Source organism: Nerophis lumbriciformis, linkage group LG33 (genome assembly GCF_033978685.3).
Source record: "Nerophis lumbriciformis linkage group LG33, RoL_Nlum_v2.1, whole genome shotgun sequence".
Classification (NCBI taxonomy): Eukaryota; Metazoa; Chordata; class Actinopteri; order Syngnathiformes; family Syngnathidae; genus Nerophis; species Nerophis lumbriciformis.
Window position 1 is genome coordinate 1,627,097 of NC_084580.2, and position 18,494 is coordinate 1,645,590.

The following is an 18,494-nucleotide window of genomic DNA, read 5'->3' on the forward strand; positions in this document are numbered from 1 at the left end:
TGTGTTGGCACATCCTCATAGCTACCGCAAATGGAGGTGATCGTAATCTCTTCACAACACCAGTCTTTTGAAATACACTCAGTGGACACTTCTTTAGGTACACCAGTATGATATAATGGCATGCAATACAAGAGCTGTATCAAGAATTCAATGTTTATAAAGAGTAATGTTCATGTTATTGTGGTTCTAGTTTGCAATACTCAAACACTTGATAGACATTAGGAGTGTAACAGTACATGTAGCCTATTCGTAAGTGCCGAGTTGCCACCTGATACACATTAGGTAAAGGACAGACCTGCCCATAATCAGGCGTCTTCTTCGTAAACAAATACAGTGCAGCCCAGTCTTTGGCTAGCTGGAGTCATGGCGAGTGAGATTCATGGCTAGTGATAGTGCCAAGGAAAACCCTATTTTTGCCAATAAAGTCTTCTTCACCTTAATACGTAAACAAACAAATACAAATTTCCTTTTTTTGTTAAAGCGCCGGTACTGTATCAAAAGTACCGATTTTGCACTCGTTTTGGATGGTACTGTATGTAAATGATATCCGACTCCAGTCCTCTCTACAGTGGCGTAAACATCATACACCCGCCGACCCCTCTATGATGAAATGTTGCTTTACTTGAACAGAATGTTTACTTCCTCTCTTTACTTGCAAACTTCCAGGTTCCCCAAAATTGACTAAACATGACATTTCTCAGTATAAAGCACTTGATGGTTGGACTTCAAACATAGCAGCTGTGTTGTCTGGGACTGTTTAGCTACATTTACATACAGTTCGAAGCATACTGAATATCTTTAGACTTGGAAAACAAACACTGGAACATTCTCAGCTTGACCCCAGGGAAGCGCTGACAGATGTGTCGATTACGACGTTTAAGGTCAAGGTCTCCTCCGCCTCACACAGCCCCCAACGGGTGGTGTCTTACAGCACACACACGCACACATACAGTATGCATCCTGGACAGTGTAAAACTACAGCGACCCACGGCGGGATAGTGGAATGTTTGAGTGTCAGTTGGTTGCCGTGGCGATGGCCTTGAGAATGAGACCCTGGGAATGTCGTGTTGGACTTCCAACATCCTGTGTGTGTGTCCGTGCATGCGTGTGTGTATGTGTATATATATATATGTATGTGTGTGTACTCGATACTGTATGCATGACTTAGTGGGTGCGAGGTCGTGTGGTCACATCTGTTCTGAAGCTACTTTTCATCACTTTGCCGCGTGAAGTTGTGCGTTGGATGTGATGTCTGCTACAGACATTGTTGACATAAACGGTGTGTGTGTGAAAGGTTGTAGTGAAAGTTGAGTCAATGTGAAAACAAAGAGAGTAAAGAATAGTCATAACAGGCTCGTAATATCAGCATCATATCGAAACGTCTGATAAGATATTCTCATATTACTATCATGCTGACCAAAGTAGATGTTCAAATGTGTTTATGTACAAACTGCATCAGCAATTGTACTTAAATTGTATTTACTATTTTACTGCTAATATGTTGTCAAATTCAAACTTTTTTTTTACCACCTATTCTGTTCCTGGTCAGAGGTGAACCTACCTTTTAGCTGACTTTCGGCAAGAGAAAAGGCATCACTCTCGAGTCATCTGGGATAAGCAGTACAGTAAATGCTCCAAATAACGCCTTAAGGGTCTTAAACTAGCACAAGGTTAAAAACCATTAACTGCTGTAAACAACCTCCTGATGTAGTATTTTTTTATTAACACCACAAAATGGCTTAGTCATTATCTAGCAGCTTTTAATGTCAATTGTGTTACTCAACTCTTGCTGTGAGACTCATGCATGTTACACTTGCTGTACTGTTTTTATACAATGAACTCAACCGCTGCTAAAACATTGGTTCTGTTTCTGCAATGTCCTTGTTAATTAATCCCCACGTGGTCAAAGAGAGCTTTGCTTTCCTTCTACTTTCTCATGCACAACATTATTGAAGTAAAACAAAGAAATGTGTGTTATATAGGAGTGATTGACAAGCAGTAGAAAACGGATGGATGGTGACCGAATGTGTTGAATGAGAGAGAAACACAATTAACACCACTCAAATTATACAATGTGTGTGTTTGAGTGTATTTGTGTTATCTACAGATACACACGTCCTCTGACCCCTTCAGTCAAGTTGATTCACAGCCATCAGAACTGGAGCGATGTCTTGCTCAACCCGCTAAGACATCTGCTGCTTGTTTTTTTGTCTTCTTCTTCTTCCTCTCCACTCCACATATGGTTCCTCAAAGATGCTCTTGGTCACCGACTCATTCACGAACTTCCCACAGTAAATTTCTGTTGCATGACTCAGTCTCGCTCAGACAAAGATTTTCATTATCAGTTGCACCTGCGGCATCGTCGTGTGAAGTCACACTCTTTGTATTTACCCTAAATAAACTGTGTCAAAAGGGTGGGGGGGGGGGGGGGGGGGATTGCAAATAAACCAAATATCACTTTAATTGTTATGTATTTTATTAAAATTAGTATTATGGTATTAATTTATTTGTTCCTACATTTTTAGATTTCTCATGTAGTAGGTACATAAATCCCTGGATGTGTAATGCTACACGCTTCTGCCTTTCATTGCAGGCATGGGTCTGATTATAGGTGACTAACTGTATTATTAATTATTAGTTTGAAAGTTTCAGCTTTTTATCATTACATACCAATTTTTTTGCTCTGTTTTCTTCAATTTTTGTTTTTTCCCCATGTAACAATAGAATAAAAATGATAATAATACGATTGTTTAAATGCATCACATGTTTGCACAAATTCTGCCTATACGAAAATATACATTTTCAGATATATATTTAACAGTGATTATTATTATGGTTGTTGTAATTTTTCAAATACATTTTAAAGCTAGTATTATTTTATTTTTAAGTAAGTAACTAACTAAACTTTGTTTATATTTTAACTATATTTTGTTTTTATTTTAAGAGCTTCTAATATTTTAACTTAGGGGTGTCTAAATTTTTTCCACCAAGGGTTGAAATGTCATGTATGGGGGGCCCATTTTGATATTTTGAAAACAACACTAAAAACAGATATTATTTATATTTAAAGACAAAACTGTGTGTTATAGGTGACAAAGTATATTATTATTAATTATTAGTTTAAAAAAATTCAGCTTTTTCTCATTACATTGTGATTTTCTGCTCTTTTTTCTTACATTTTATTGTTGTTTTTTTAGATAGATATGTTATTTGAAAATACACAACTTTTACAATTTTACCAGACATGTTAGGCATATTTTCACTGAGTATCAGTATCGGATCGGAAAGAAAATCAGTGGTACCGCACATTCCTAACTGATAGACTTGTTTTAGTTTTAAGGCATCTAACAATAATCTACTTAATGCAACACTGGCATCAAAATATAGGCTAGTTATTCTGTGCTAAAATGAATGAGAAAAAATAACAATTGGAACTGTATATTCCCAATTTTCCGGACAAAGTTTTTAGAGGAAAAATATATTTTTACATATATACTGGTACAAAAGATTTTCTAAATGTTTATTTCCCTACCTTAATTGTTTCCAAACAGTGCCTGTAAAACGGATGATCAAACAAAACCGAAGTCATCGTCATGGACCCACTAGCTGTGGAAGCTAGCTCTCCAATCAGCTAAACAGACTTAATAACGCCACGGTGACGTTTTAGTAAATGTGTAAAACTGAAACAATACAAAAATAATGCCATTGTAAAGTAAAAAATACTAACACAGACACTAAAACGTGTTAGCATATTAGCTGATGCTAACGACGCTAACTTGATTACATTACGATAGCACATACAAATTTGCATGAAAACACCCCTACAGACATCACACATGGGACAGTTTAGTAAGTATGAATTGTTTGTTATATTGTAAAACTTAGAAATGTTGCCGTAATATGAGAAGTATTTGTTGAATGCAAAACATTACGGCCGTTTGCACCATTTTATAAGTCGCAGGGTTCAAAGCGTTGGAAAAAGTAGCGGCTTATAGTCCGGAAAACACGGTAATTGAGGAACAATACTCCACCAAATATAGTACCTTCTTAATAGAGTCTGAAAGCGATTACCGGTCTAATCACTGCTGTGTTCAATCCTTTACTTCTTTATTAATCTAATTAAAGCTGAAATAAATGTATTTAAAATAAAAGATGAAAATATATTTCGACTAGATGCCCGATGCTCTCTGCAGTTGAGTAAACACCAAAATCTTTAGTTTGATACAATGTTTATGTCCTCTCCTTATTTGCAGACTGCAAGTAGTGACTGAAGATGACATCTTCCACTCCAACTCTCTAATTTTTCTTGAATTTGATTTTAATTTGCTCCATCATGGAGGAGATTTCACCTATTTGGGTCAGAAATAAATAAATAAATGAAAATAAATGTAGTTGTTTGGAAAGCAGTTTGAAATTGTAGATGTTGCAGAGAAAGTTCAGTCAGAGACCGAGTCACTTCTGACTGAGTGAGTCATTTCATTTGTCAGCGTGGTTGACATACAGTCTTCCGACTGATGGCGTCCATTCACAAAAACTGGCCATCGGAGGAAATCGAGCAGGCTGAGGCTTATTCTATTTTTTTCCCCGGTGTGTGTGTGTGTATCTATGTGTAAATGTGACTGTGTAGGATTAGCATAGCCAAAGACATTCCTGAAGCTCACACGCTGTCACATGGACTCAGACTCATTCGGTCTACAAACGCCCTGGAATCTTTCTTCTTCTTCTGCTCGCCATAACACCCTCTTTCTTTTCTTCTCCCCCTCTTTCGCCGTCTCGTCTGTTTCCTTTTGACGCTTTTGTTCTCTCACGACAGTCACTCACCTCCCCGCCAGCTACAATTTTTTTTGCTGCGTTCCCTGGCGTACAACATGTTGTCCCATAGGGTCCTGTGTTGATTTAGGGCAGGCATGTGAGCCTCGTCCGTGCTGTTTGGACGAGAGGAAATTGGCCTGAGCGGTTAGAAAACTATGAAGTAAATCAATCAATTAAACTTTATTAATATAGCACGTTTCATACACAAGCAAGTGGCAACGCAAAATGCTTTACACCAAAATGACCGTAAATAACACACTTGACCCACCTTGTTGCAGCGCTTCTGTTTTCTTGCGGTCTCCTCTTGGATAAAAATGGCAAATTGTCAAGAAGTAAATGCAGGCACACTCATGTTTTTGTTTCTTTAGTGATGCATTCATTGCAGGGTGTTTTTTGTAGTTTTATGGTACTTTTTTGAAGTGCCAGACAGGGTGTAAGATTCTTGCTTCGACATGAAACATTAATTGCTGAAAGTCTTTTCTTTTTTTTTTTTAGTAGAGGTCTAACTTTTAATCTAATTTGTTAAGGGTTACGGTCATATTTGTTCAAAACAAAGTAACATCACATGTTTGCACATGCACAATTCAACATGTCTGAAAAGAAGTAGGAAGAAGTTGAGCTTATTTGACCTTACCCCAACCAGCGGAGTAGTAACAAGAAACTTCCACTGAGGGCTGTATAATGGCCATTCTTCCCTTTGCTTGTAGTAACGCTCTAAAAAATGTACTTAAACACATACTCTAGATCTGTTACTAAACATATTAAACGACTCAAAATGGGTATTGTCCCAGCTCAGGCAACTTTATTTCATTTCTGACTAGTTTTGCAGGCCTGACTCATTTGAGTAACAGGATTGAAAGTATCAGGGGTGAGTTTTTAGCATATTCTTGGCAAATACATTAAATGTAGCCACATGGCACATATGCTAACTGCATGGTGGCACTAAGCACATTACAGTGATCCAACAACAACAACAAAAATTTAAATAAATTAATTTATAACATCAAAACAAGAAATTAGGCAACAGGACTTTATTGAGATTTGTACTACCCTCCTAGTCATAATTGAAATACCATTGTATATACAGACAAAATATAAAGAAGCAAACTTCCTTTTGACCTTTATGTGGCCTGTGCAGGATCTGAATCATGCAACTTCCTGTGACAATTTTTTCAGAGGGGGTTGAGTGAAAAACCAGTGACGACAATTTGAACTAAAAGGTTTTTTGTTTAGATTTTTTAAGAAAATAAATGGAAAGTATTGTTGGGAAGGGAGTAACACGAATAATACACACACACACACACACACACACACACACACACACACACACACACACACACACACACACACACACACACACACACACACACACACGCACACACACACACACACACATATATATATACAGGTAAAAGCCAGTAAATTAGAATATTTTGAAAAACTTGATTTATTTCAGTAATTGCATTCAAAAGGTGTAACTTGTACATTATATTTATTCATTGCACACAGACTGATGCATTCAAATGTTTATTTCATTTAATTTTGATGATTTGAAGTGGCAACAAATGAAAATCCAAAATTCCGTGTGTCACAAAATTAGAATATTACTTAAGGCTAATACAAAAAAGGGATTTTTAGAAATGTTGGCCAACTGAAAAGTATGAAAATGAAAAATATGAGCATGTACAATACTTAATACTTGGTTGGAGCTCCTTTTGCCTCAATTACTGCGTTAATGCGGCGTGGCATGGAGTCAATGAGTGGACCGACACCAGCAGATGACATGGCACCCCAAACCATCACCCAACCATGCAAATTTTGCATTTCCTTTGGAAATCGAGGTCCCAGAGTCTGGAGGAAGACAGGAGAGGCACAGGATCCACGTTGCCTGAAGTCTAGTGTAAAGTTTCCACCATCAGTGATGGTTTGGGGTGCCATGTCATCTGCTGGTGTCGGTCCACTCTGTTTCCTGAGATCCAGGGTCAACGCAGCCATCTACCAGCAAGTTTTAGAGCACTTCATGCTTCCTGCTGCTGACCTGCTCTATGGAGATGGAGATTTCAAGTTCCAACAGGACTTGGCGCCTGCACACAGCGCAAAATCTACCCGTGCCTGGTTTACGGACCATGGTATTTCTGTTCTAAATTGGCCCGCCAACTCCCCTGACCTTAGCCCCATAGAAAATCTGTGGGGTATTGTGAAAAGGAAGATGCAGAATGCCAGACCCAAAAACGCAGAAGAGTTGAAGGCCACTATCAGAGCAACCTGGGCTCTCATAACACCTGAGCAGTGCCAGAAACTCATCGACTCCATGCCACGCCGCATTAACGCAGTAATTGAGGCAAAAGGAGCTCCAACCAAGTATTGAGTATTGTACATGCTCATATTTTTCATTTTCATACGTTTCAGTTGGCCAACATTTCTAAAAATCCCTTTTTTGTATTAGCCTTAAGTAATATTCTAATTTTGTGACACACGGAATTTTGGATTTTCATTTGTTGCCACTTCAAATCATCAAAATTAAATGAAATAAACATTTGAATGCATCAGTCTGTGTGCAATGAATAAATATAATGTACAAGTTACACCTTTTGAATGCAATCACTGAAATAAATCAAGTTTTTCAAAATATTCTAATTTACTGGCTTTTACCTGTGTGTGTGTGTGTGTGTGTGTGTGTGTGTGTGTATATATATATATATATATATATATATATATATATATATATATATAAAACATTTATGAAAGATTTAAGGTATATTTCATGGTGAAATCTAATTTTAGGAAGTGAACACAGGCACAAAATGCTGTTTTTCCAAATAGTCTTTTAAATTGTATTTATTAAATATACAATTAGTGTGCAGGACACTTTGCTTAATAAAACATTAATATTTTACAGTTAATTTAATCGCGCAATCCTACATTTTACCTTTGCTTTATTAAACATGCTAAAAAAAATAGGCGTAGTAGTTGAATATATGGAGGAAAAACATATTTTGTTGTAAGGTGACAAAGCAAATCATTACACTATTTATCTACTTTCTTTCTTTACAGTGCTTCTTTGTAATCCTATGATGATATTTTTTGTAGAAAGCCGCTGGCCAAAAACTGTCAAATGTGTCACCCTGACATAAAGCTCATACCCACATGAAAAAGCTACAGGCCAGAAAATGGCCCCCTTTGGACATTGCATCATCCTAATAAGAGTGAAGACACACCAAGATGCAAACAAACACTCAGATGTCTGAGAAGACACACTAGCTAATTAAATGTCACCAGCACTGTAGAGCCCGCCGAGCCTCCAGATCCAATCCAGTGCTTACATGGCTGTTGGCGTTAACAAGGATGGATGAGTCAGTCAGCCATGCGTGCCAGCCTGCGGGCCACCTTACGGTCAAAGGTGCCAGCTGACAATAACACTTGCAAGCAGGCGAGCCTAAGAGTCATGAGAGGTTAAAAAGTGAAATTTTGATGTTTGCAATCCTGCGTCACGACATTCGCTAGACTATGATGATGTTCAACAGGTTTCACTCTTAATAAGGACAGTTTAATTAGTAGTATTTTTATTTTTTTTTCAATGTTCATTAAGTCTCAGAGGTCAGACAATAGCTAGTTATTTCTGCTGGCGAAGTGACGATGCTGCAAAAATGGCAGTGCAGCTTAATTATTTATGGATAATAGAAATTTCGGCTGGCAAATGACACTAATCCAAGATGTACTAAATAAAAATTGTGCTGTAAAACATTTGGTTTGCGTGTGGTATTTGGATCTTAGTAAATCGGCCCCTAAATATGTTGCAACTGAAATATGAGAAGAGGTATCCAAGTGTGGATAATTAGTTTCCGGTGGTCCCATTGAGATACAATCATTTATTTTGGACATGGAAATTCAGTAAAAGATTTTGAAAGTCATGTAAAATCCTTTATGAAAAAGTGGAAGAACCCTATTACTCAGCAGCAAATCAACCAATGAGGAGATGCTGCCATCGCACTTCTCCTCCAGCATTTGCACGTGCTCACATTCTGAACTCGTTTGCTCATTTATGCGCAAGTGCCACCATGTGGTTCCCATTTCCTTTATTTGCTGCATTTACTGGACGAGCTATGTATACGTCCTAAACGGCATGTCTTAGTCACATGGTGGGCTTCAAAGTGACAAGAATGTGGGGCATGGCTTTCATCTCGTCTAATTTAATTGGCTAACATTCATTGATGTGTGTCTTTCAGGCCTCCGGCCCCAAACTGACAACTCACTGCTCAGATATCCAAGAAGTCCGTCGCTGCAACCGGCTGGAAATGCCCGACAACTTAAACACGTTTGTTTTAAAGGTGTGTGTTGCTTTGTGGATTATTCCGCTGAATGGGTGCCATTTGCTTATTGTAACTTTCAAATTAAATGTATGTATAAATATTTTTATAATAATACACATATTGAACAATTCAAGATGTGTATAATGGCCCACCTCAGGCAACTTTATTTCATTTTTGTAGGAGGTTGGAGTAACTAGACTGAGTTTTTAGCATAGCATTAGACACTCATGTATGTATATATATGTAAGTATATGTATATATGTATGTATTTATACGTATGTATTTATATGTATGTATGTATGTATATGTGTATATGTATATATGTGTATGTGTATATATGTATATGAATGTATATATGTATGTATATATATATATATGTGTAAATATATGTATGTATATATATATGTAAGTATATGTATGTATATATGTAAGTATATGTATGTATATATATATGTAAGTATATGTATATATGTATGTATTTATACGTATGTATATATGTATGTATGTATATATGTATATGTATATACCTGTATGTATGTGTATATATGTATATGTATGTATGTATATATATGTAAGTATATGTATGTATATATATATATATATGTAAGTATATGTATGTATATATATAAGTATATGTATGTATATATATATGTAAATATATGTATGTATTTATATGTATAAGTGTATACGTATGTATGTATATGTATGTATGTATGTATGTATATATATATATATATATATATATATATATATATATATATATATATATATATATATATATATATATATTAGGGCTGCAACTAACGATTAATTTGATAATCGATTAATCTGTCGATTATTACTTCGATTAATCGATTAATAATCGAATAAAAGAGACAAACTACATTTCTACCCTTTCCATTATTTTATTGAGAAAAAAACAGCATACTGGCACCATACTTATTTTGATAATTGTTTCTCAGCTGTTTGTACATGTTGCAGTTTATAAATAAAGGTTTATTTAAAAAAACTAATTCAAACATTTTTTTTTTAGATAAAAAAATAATAATAATACAAAAAAATGCCTCTGCGCATGCACATAGCATAGAGCCAACGAATCGATGACTACATTAATCGCCAACTATTTTTATAATCGATTTAATCGATTAGTTGTTGCAGCCCTAATATATATATGTGTGTGTATATGACCACATATATATTTATTTATATGTATTTAAGTGTATGTATGTATGTATGTTGTAAAATTAGTTATTTACACAGAGAGATTTTGTAAATGTTTACCTTAAATGTTTCCAAACGGTGCCTGTCACACGGCAGTAAAACGACTGATTTAAACAAAACAAAAGTAATCCTCATGGACCCACTAGCTGTAGAAGCTAGCTCTCCAATCAGCTAAACAGACTAAACTCCACAGTGACGTTTTGATGAATTTACTGAGGAATTTGTGAAACTAAAACAATACAAAAAGAATGCCATTGTAAATTAATTCTACTAACAAAAACATTCGTAAACGTGTTAGCATATTTGTTAATGCTAACGACGTTAGCTTGATTACATTACAAAGCGCGTACAAATATGCATGACAACAATCCTACAGACATCACATGGCAAAGTTTTAGTAAATATGAATCATTTTAGTTATGTTGTAAAACTTGCTTGGAGTAATCAATGAAGAATCCACATGAGTAGAAAATCTATGGACGACTAAAAGTCAGAATGGCACTTGTACTTCCGGTTTAAAGCAATAAGTGGGAGGAAATACTGTAGACCAGCGGTGTCAAACTAATTTTATCCCAGAGGCCGCATAGAGAAAATTGTATTCCAAAATGGGCTGGACTGGTAAAATCATGGCATAATAACTGTAAACTAAAGACAGCTTCAGATTATTTTTCTTTGTTTTATTTTGGCCAAAAATAAAACAAACACATTCTGAAAATATACATATCACAAATAATCCTCTTGACAAAACACTAAGTTAGTTGAAAATTCTGAGGAAAAAATTGGTGCAATTTCAAAAACACGACAAAGAACACATACTAAAGTTTAAGTCACAGCTATTTGGGATTGAACAAAATACTGAATAGATAATACATTTTTTAAACTCTTCTATGTATCAGATACGGTCCGTGTACGTCGTGGCCATTCGCTTTTCGTTTGGAATAGAAAATGTATTCAATATAAAAATGTATTTTCCCCATTTTTTGGTTTGATCATACAAAACAAAAAACGTAAACTTGTTTGTTACACATATAAATTAGTTTATATGTGTAAAAATCAAAAATAGGAATTAAAGCACGAGTGGAAAACAATTTTCTCTATTCCCTGTTCAATGTTTGGAGATAAGCGCAATTTCTCTTTTCAATATCGTCATATGTGGTGACCTGGAACAACAACAACAGAAGAAGAAGAAGAGCTACGTTTGCCTGCTCAATAGAGAACCAATACAATGTGTCACTCTCCATGTCTCTGGACATTACAAAAATAGAACGGAACTCTTGACCGTGACAAAATTGTTTTGATGACACTGACACCGCTCTTCGCATTCTTCTTTTTTTGTTCCGGGTCACTCACAGAGGGTTCATAGCGTAGGAAAAAGTCAGGCATATCGTCTGTAATTTAGGGTGTTTTTACTTTTAGAATTTATGGAATGAAATAGAACTTTATTGTCATTGTACTAAAAAGTACAGCAACATTGGTTTTCAGTACAACCCGTTCAAGAACAGACATACAGTAGACAGAACTGGAAGACTGATGGGTCGCCACATAGGTGGCGCACCATAGAAAGGTAGGAAATCGGTAAACATGACGTGAGGAGGAGGAGAAAACAATCTGCTAATTGTGGAAACAGAAAAAGAATGGGAGAATCTATGCAAGAAGGTTCAATTTAAACTACCGGTAATATCAATCAAGACTCAGTGGTCACCAACATTTTAAGCCCAAGATACCCGGTTTTTAAGGTTTAAAAGTTATATGCATTTAGAGACAAAGTGCATTGTATTGTTAGATATTGTTTTTAATAATATTTCAGCTTTTTCTCTTTATGCCTTCCTTCTTGGTCTGTTCAGATATTTTTCTTTGTCGGCGTTTCCCCTCCCAACTTGCTTGGGCCCCCCTGTTATTGCGCCGCCTCCCAGGGGGGCTCACGGCCCACTTTGGGACCAACTATGTCAGGATAACAGGAATGAGTGAAAACCCAGGGACACAACTAAAATGTAAATTGTAACTTTTTTTAAGTATAGTTGAAAGCAGTATTACATATGTGAAACATTTCTGAAGGATTTCTGTCATTGGCTGGCGACCAGTCTCGGGTGTTTCCCGCCTATCACCCGAAGTCAGCTGGAATAGGCTCTAGCTTACCCTAAGGAGGATAAACAGTATCGAAAATGGATAGATAGATTTCTAAAAGGTTTTAAATGGTAATATTACTTGGTAAAATATAATGGCGCCAGGCAAAAAAAGCTACTTTTCTAGTGTTCAAGGAAGTTTTTTAATGAATCTTTTATACCTCTGCCAGAAGGTTATGTATTCATTGGGATTTGTTCGTCAGTTATGAGCCTCAACTTCTCTGTGTGTATGCTAGACACCCCGCCTCCACCCACACAGACAAAAAGAGTGGATGACTAATAAGAGGGTTCACTCCGATGCAAAGAGTGAACCCTCATACAGTCTGTTTAGTAGCCATGTCCAATGTCCAAAATAGGATAACTGTTAGATTTTTGGGATCTGGATTATGGTTGGGGTTCAGGATTATTCCATTTACTATTGGGAGATACTCTTAGCAGACGTCTGTGCTCTCTATCTCATGATCTGTTTCTGGTTGTTCATTGTTTTGTTTCCCATGTGCTCGTTTGTGTCCTGAGTTGCATCTGCATCTTGCCCTGACCATATTTTCCTCTAATCAGCTCTCTCCTTCCTTTTGTGTCTAGTCCACAGGCCTCAATTATAAAAGTTGCGCACATAATGTTGCATCAACTGGGGTGTATGTACGCAACTTTTACCACAAACATTGGTATTTATAGAAACATTATACGCTTAGAGCTCACGCAAAGTTTTTCAGACAAGGGAACCCGCGCCGCTCGATTGTGTCACCAAGAAATAAAGCTCATACCCACATGAAAAAATATTTATGTACTATAAAATACATAGCAACATTTATTTGACGATGTACAATCATTCCTCTAATTCTGCATGTATTGTCATTTATTGGTTAGTCACAGAATATCAAAATATAGAGCTGTATTAATGTACATTTAATACCATAACTAAAACAATTCATTCATATTAAACCGGACCATGTGTAATGCATACTTGTCATTAAGCTTGCGTTATTACCATTAGCTAAAATGTTAACACGTTTATAATTGTCTGTGTTGGTATTATTAACTTGCAATGCATTCTTTTTGTAATGTTCAGTTTTACCAATTCATTAGTAAATTCACCAAAATATCAGGTATTGAGTCTGTTTAGCTGATTGGAGAACTAGTGTGTCCATGACGATGACGTCTGTTTTACTGCCGTGTTACAGGCACCGTTTGTAAACAATTATGGTATGAACATTTACAAAATCTTTTTGTGTAAATAATTCAGTTCACAACGTATATATCTGTGTCTTATAGTCCAGTAGGGCTGATATAGGGAAAAATATTTTGTTCTTCTCAAATTTTGTGGGTTCGGCTTATATAGCTCTACTGCTCTGTAGTCCGGAAAATATGTTAGTTAAATATGCACTTATAATGTGATGGGTCATTTAGGTATTGTTTATTTCGATCATTTTGAATGACAATGGGAGGTGCATTTGGAAGTTGTAGCACAGGTGGAGTGCAAATGTTCTGGTTTCACACAGCCGTGCTGCATATACACAATCATTATATTTGTTATTGTTATTATTATTACTGCTCTAATATTATTAATAGATAGACAGATGTACAAACCACGTTTCCATATGAGTTGGGAAATTGTGTTAGATGTAAATATAAACGGAATACAATGATTTGCAAATCATTTTCAACCCATATTCAATTGAATGCACTACAAAGACAAGATATTTGATGTTCAAACTCATAAACTTTTTTCTTTTTTTGCAAATAATAATTAACTTAGAATTTCATGGCTGCAACACGTGCCAAAGTAGTTGGGAAAGGGCATGTTCACCACTGTGTTACACGGCCTTTCCTTTTAACAACACTCAGTAAACTTTTGGGAACTGAGGAGACACATTTTTTAAGCTTCTCAGGTGGAATTATTTCCCGTTCTTGCTTGATGTACAGCTTAAGTTATCCTTTACACACTGATGCCGCTTGTTGATGCAGTACAGCCTGAAGGATCGAAGGTCATGGGCTTAGCTGCTTACGTGCAGTGATTTCTCCACATTCTCTGAACCCTTTGATGATATTACGGACCGTAGATGGTGAAATCCCTAAATTCCTTGCAATAGCTGGTTGAGAAAGGTTTTTCTTAAACTGTTCAACAATTTGCTCACGCATTTGTTGACAAAGTGGTGACCCTCGCCCCATCCTTGTTTGTGAATGACTTAGCATTTCATGCAATCTACTTTTATACCCAATCATGGCACCCACCTGTTCCCAATTTGCCTGTTCACCTGTGGGATGTTCCAAATAAGTGTTTGATGAGCATTCCTCAACTTTATCAGTATTTATTGCCACCTTTCCCAACTTCTTTGTCACATGTTGCTGGCATCAAATTCTAAAGTTAATGATTATTTGCAAAAAAATAAATGTTTATCAGTTTGAACATCAAATATGTTGTCTTTGTAGGATATTCAACTGAATATGGGTTGAAAATGATTTGCAAATCATTGTATTCCGTTTATATTTACATCTAACACAATTTCCCAACTCATATGGAAACGGGGTTTGTACAAAAACACATTTATCGCGCCAATAACATATTGAAATCAAGTGGTATGCGTGCCAATTGCCCACAAGAGCATTAAATATTGCTCATAGTGACTACCGGTACTTCTATCAGGCAACATAATGTCTGCTTTGCATTATGTGACAAAATAAAGACATACATAAAAATACATTATTTGGACAAAGACTTGGAAACAGAAGGTTAGAACGTGAACATGTTTTCTTCATCTCAGCAACAGTTCTCAGTCACGGTTGAGCTGACACTGAAAATATTGCCTTCTTCTTTGAAGTCACCATGTCTATCTGCCATCATTGACAGTTCCAACATGTGATCATTAAGATCATCACCATATTCACGATCTAATTAGTGTGACTATTTATGGATGATAGCGGGAGGACACCATGGAAGAACCTTTCTGCGCACAATCCACTGGAAGTGTAATTTTTTCAAATGAGAAGATTGCTTTGAAGTCTGCACAACATGCTTTTATAAAACAGAATATTTTTGTGCCTACGTACATTCTACGGTTTGTGCTTACGTAATGTTTTACGATGGAATCCACATACACTTATAATTGAGGTCCCTGGTCTATTGAATTGTCTAATTAGTCTGTGTATTTAGGTCCTAGTTTACTGTCCAGTCTTTGTCCCATCGTCATTTGTACTTGGTGGTGAGTGTTAGCGGTCATGCTCATCGTGTTTTTATTTGTTTTGTGTGTTTTGGACATTTCAGCTTTGTTCTGTATTTTGGTATCCTGATACCCCAGTGTCTTGGAATAAAAAATTTGGAGCAACACTCCCCTTGTTTCTTTGTCTTTGCTATCCTGAATTTGGGCCGACCTAATCTTGCAGCCAGGTATGACTGGACCAAGAAATAGACTTAACAGGGAAGCACATCGTTGCTGCTGCCGTAAACGCCCTCAGCTTGCCTCCCACTCCTTCGCCCCCGCCAATCAGGTCCCTACAAATTTCTGCCTTATTCTTTATTTCTCTGTCTCCTAGTTTGTTTAATATACTTTCTGTCTACTTTATACTTTATAATCACCCTGTTTCCACACTTATTTCTGTTTTTTATGATTTGTTCCCAACATTTTGGTGCCATTATAAGTATTCTTAGTGTGAGCTCATAAATCTACTCTCTGATTCCAATTCCTGTCTATCTTAAATTGACTTATAATTATGTTCCTAATTCTCTGTTTGCCATATTCTGGGGTGAATCTGACCTTTCTGACCCTGATGATTCCCAGCATGAACTCGTGAGCCTCCTCTCAGATTCCGATTAGTCAGATCTTGATGCCCCTTGTGTCCCCACCACTTTGGCCAATCAACGGTTCTCCCATTGAGTGTCATCTTCCTCACTTGGGTTGAACTCTGACCCTTACTTGGGCACACAAGTTTAGGCCATATGTTCTGGCCCACCACGTGGTGGCCAGCAACAGCATCCAAGTAGCAGATTTGTCATCCAGTACATTCCTTGCCTTTCTCCTAGTCTGTTCACCTGGTCCTGAGTCTAGCAGTGTAGCTTCTTCCCAGTAAGCTTTCCCACTTAGTTATGAATCCTCATTTACCTAACGGCAGCAGGCACCCATGCTCCTGTGTCACCTGTGACCTCAAAAGTCACGTCTTCTGTTCCTGTCATGGCTCCACGGTGACCTCTGGTCAAGTCACTGCTGGTCCCAGCTGGTTGTTCCAGTGCAGGAGGAATTTTTGACCCTCTTCCAACCTTCGTCCACCCATCCCTGGCATCTGCATCACCTGGCCTGGCTGAGCTTGTCATTCCTGTCTGCTTCCAGACCTTCCTTCCACTCTGTCTGGACTCCGTCCATGGAGAGAGGGTCTACGACTGGCAGACGTACAGGTCCTACCAGTTACAGCTCCACGGCAGCCCAAGGCCGATACGCCTCCAGTTACGGCTCTGTGGCATCCCAAAGGCGGGACGCCTCCAGTTAAGGCTCTGTAGCAGACGAAAAGCGGTACACCTCCAGTTACGGCTCTGTAGCAGCCCAAAAGCGGGACACCTCCAGTTACGGCTCAGGAACAGCCCAAAAGTGGGACGCCTCTAGTTAGGGCTCCGCGGCAGCCCAAAAGCGGGACGCCTCCAGTTATGGCTCAATGGCAGCCCAAAAGTGGGACACCTCGAGTTGCGGCTCTGTGGCAGCCCAAAGGCGGGATGCCTCCAGTTCCTGTTCCTTGTCAGCCCAAAACTGGGAGGCCTCCATTTATGGCTTTGTGGCAGCCCAAAGGTGGGACGCCTCCACTTACGGCTCGGTGGCATCTGAAAGGTGGAACGCCTCCAGTTACGACTCTGCATCAGCCCAAAAGTGGCACGCCTCCACATGCGACTGCGTGGCAGCCCAAAAACAGCATGCCTCCATATCCTGTTCCGTGGCAGACTAAAGGCGGGATACCTCCAGTTACGACTCTGCAGCAGCCCAAAAACAGCACGCCGACAGTTCCTGTTCCGTGGCAGACCAATGGCGGGATACCTCCAGTTGCGGCTCTGCGGCAGCCCAAAGGCGGGACGCCTACAGGTACGGTGCTGTGGCCTTCCAAAAGCGGGACCCCTCCAGTTACGGATCTGCAGCAGACCAAAAGCAAGACCACTCTCGTTACGGAGCCGTGGCAGCCCAAAGGTGGGATGCCTCCAGTTCTTGTTTCGGCTGAATGGCAGCCAAAAGCCTGGTCGACACTTCCTCCAGTTACTGTTCCAGCTGGAAAGATGGCATCTTCCCATATGCCTGGCGCGCTAACGCATTAGCTGCAGCTTCCCAACTCCAGCCCTTCCTTGGCCAAGTATCCTGGGAGGTCTTACCATGTGCCGTCCCACAGATGGCTCTCATCGATTCCTCAAGCCTGCCGTCCTGGGGTTCCTCCCTCAGTTTGTGACTGAGCAAGGGACTTTTTATGTTGGATATCGGCCTCCCTCCCTTTTTTTGAAAGTTTTAACCTTTAACATTTTCTTTTAGATTCTGGGACGTTTGGAATCCGACCGTTTGGGGGCGGTTACTATCATCATGGTTTTGGATGTCCTGTGTTTGTGTTCCTTATGTGCTCGTTTATGTCCTGAGTTGGACTTGTGTTTTGATCTGACCCTAGTTCCCTCCACACAGTGCTCTCATTTTGTGTCTCGTCCTGATGTATTGATTTGTCTAATTCGTCTCTGTATTTAGTTCTCATTCTGCTATATAATCTTTGATCAGTCGTCATATGTACTTTGTGGTGGGTTCTTCTCTAAGCTGGTGTTATAAATCATGCTCATAGCATTTCTCTTTGTTTTGGACATTTCAACTCTGTTTTGTATTGTTGAACTCTGAGTTGGTTCTATATTTTGGAATAAACCTTTTTGAGCAGCACTTCACTGATGCTTTGTCCTTGCTACCCTGCCTTTGGGTCCACCTTACCTAGCCGACATATCTCGACCGTATCTCTGACTGCTTTTCTAGGTAAATATGCATTCACATCAACGTATAGGACACTAAAAAGATATTTAACAGTTCAT

The 18,494-nt window shown here is 38.2% G+C and overlaps 1 protein-coding gene across 1 annotated transcript in view; it reads left to right on the plus strand.

Moving 5' to 3' along the window:
• sh2b3 (SH2B adaptor protein 3) overlaps positions 1–18,494 on the plus strand; it is a 122,500-nt gene that overhangs the window by 85,640 nt on the left and 18,366 nt on the right. The window contains exon 3 of the mRNA XM_061928233.1: positions 9,039–9,140. Coding sequence (XP_061784217.1) covers positions 9,039–9,140 — 102 coding nt within the window. The remainder of the gene's footprint in view (positions 1–9,038; positions 9,141–18,494) is intronic.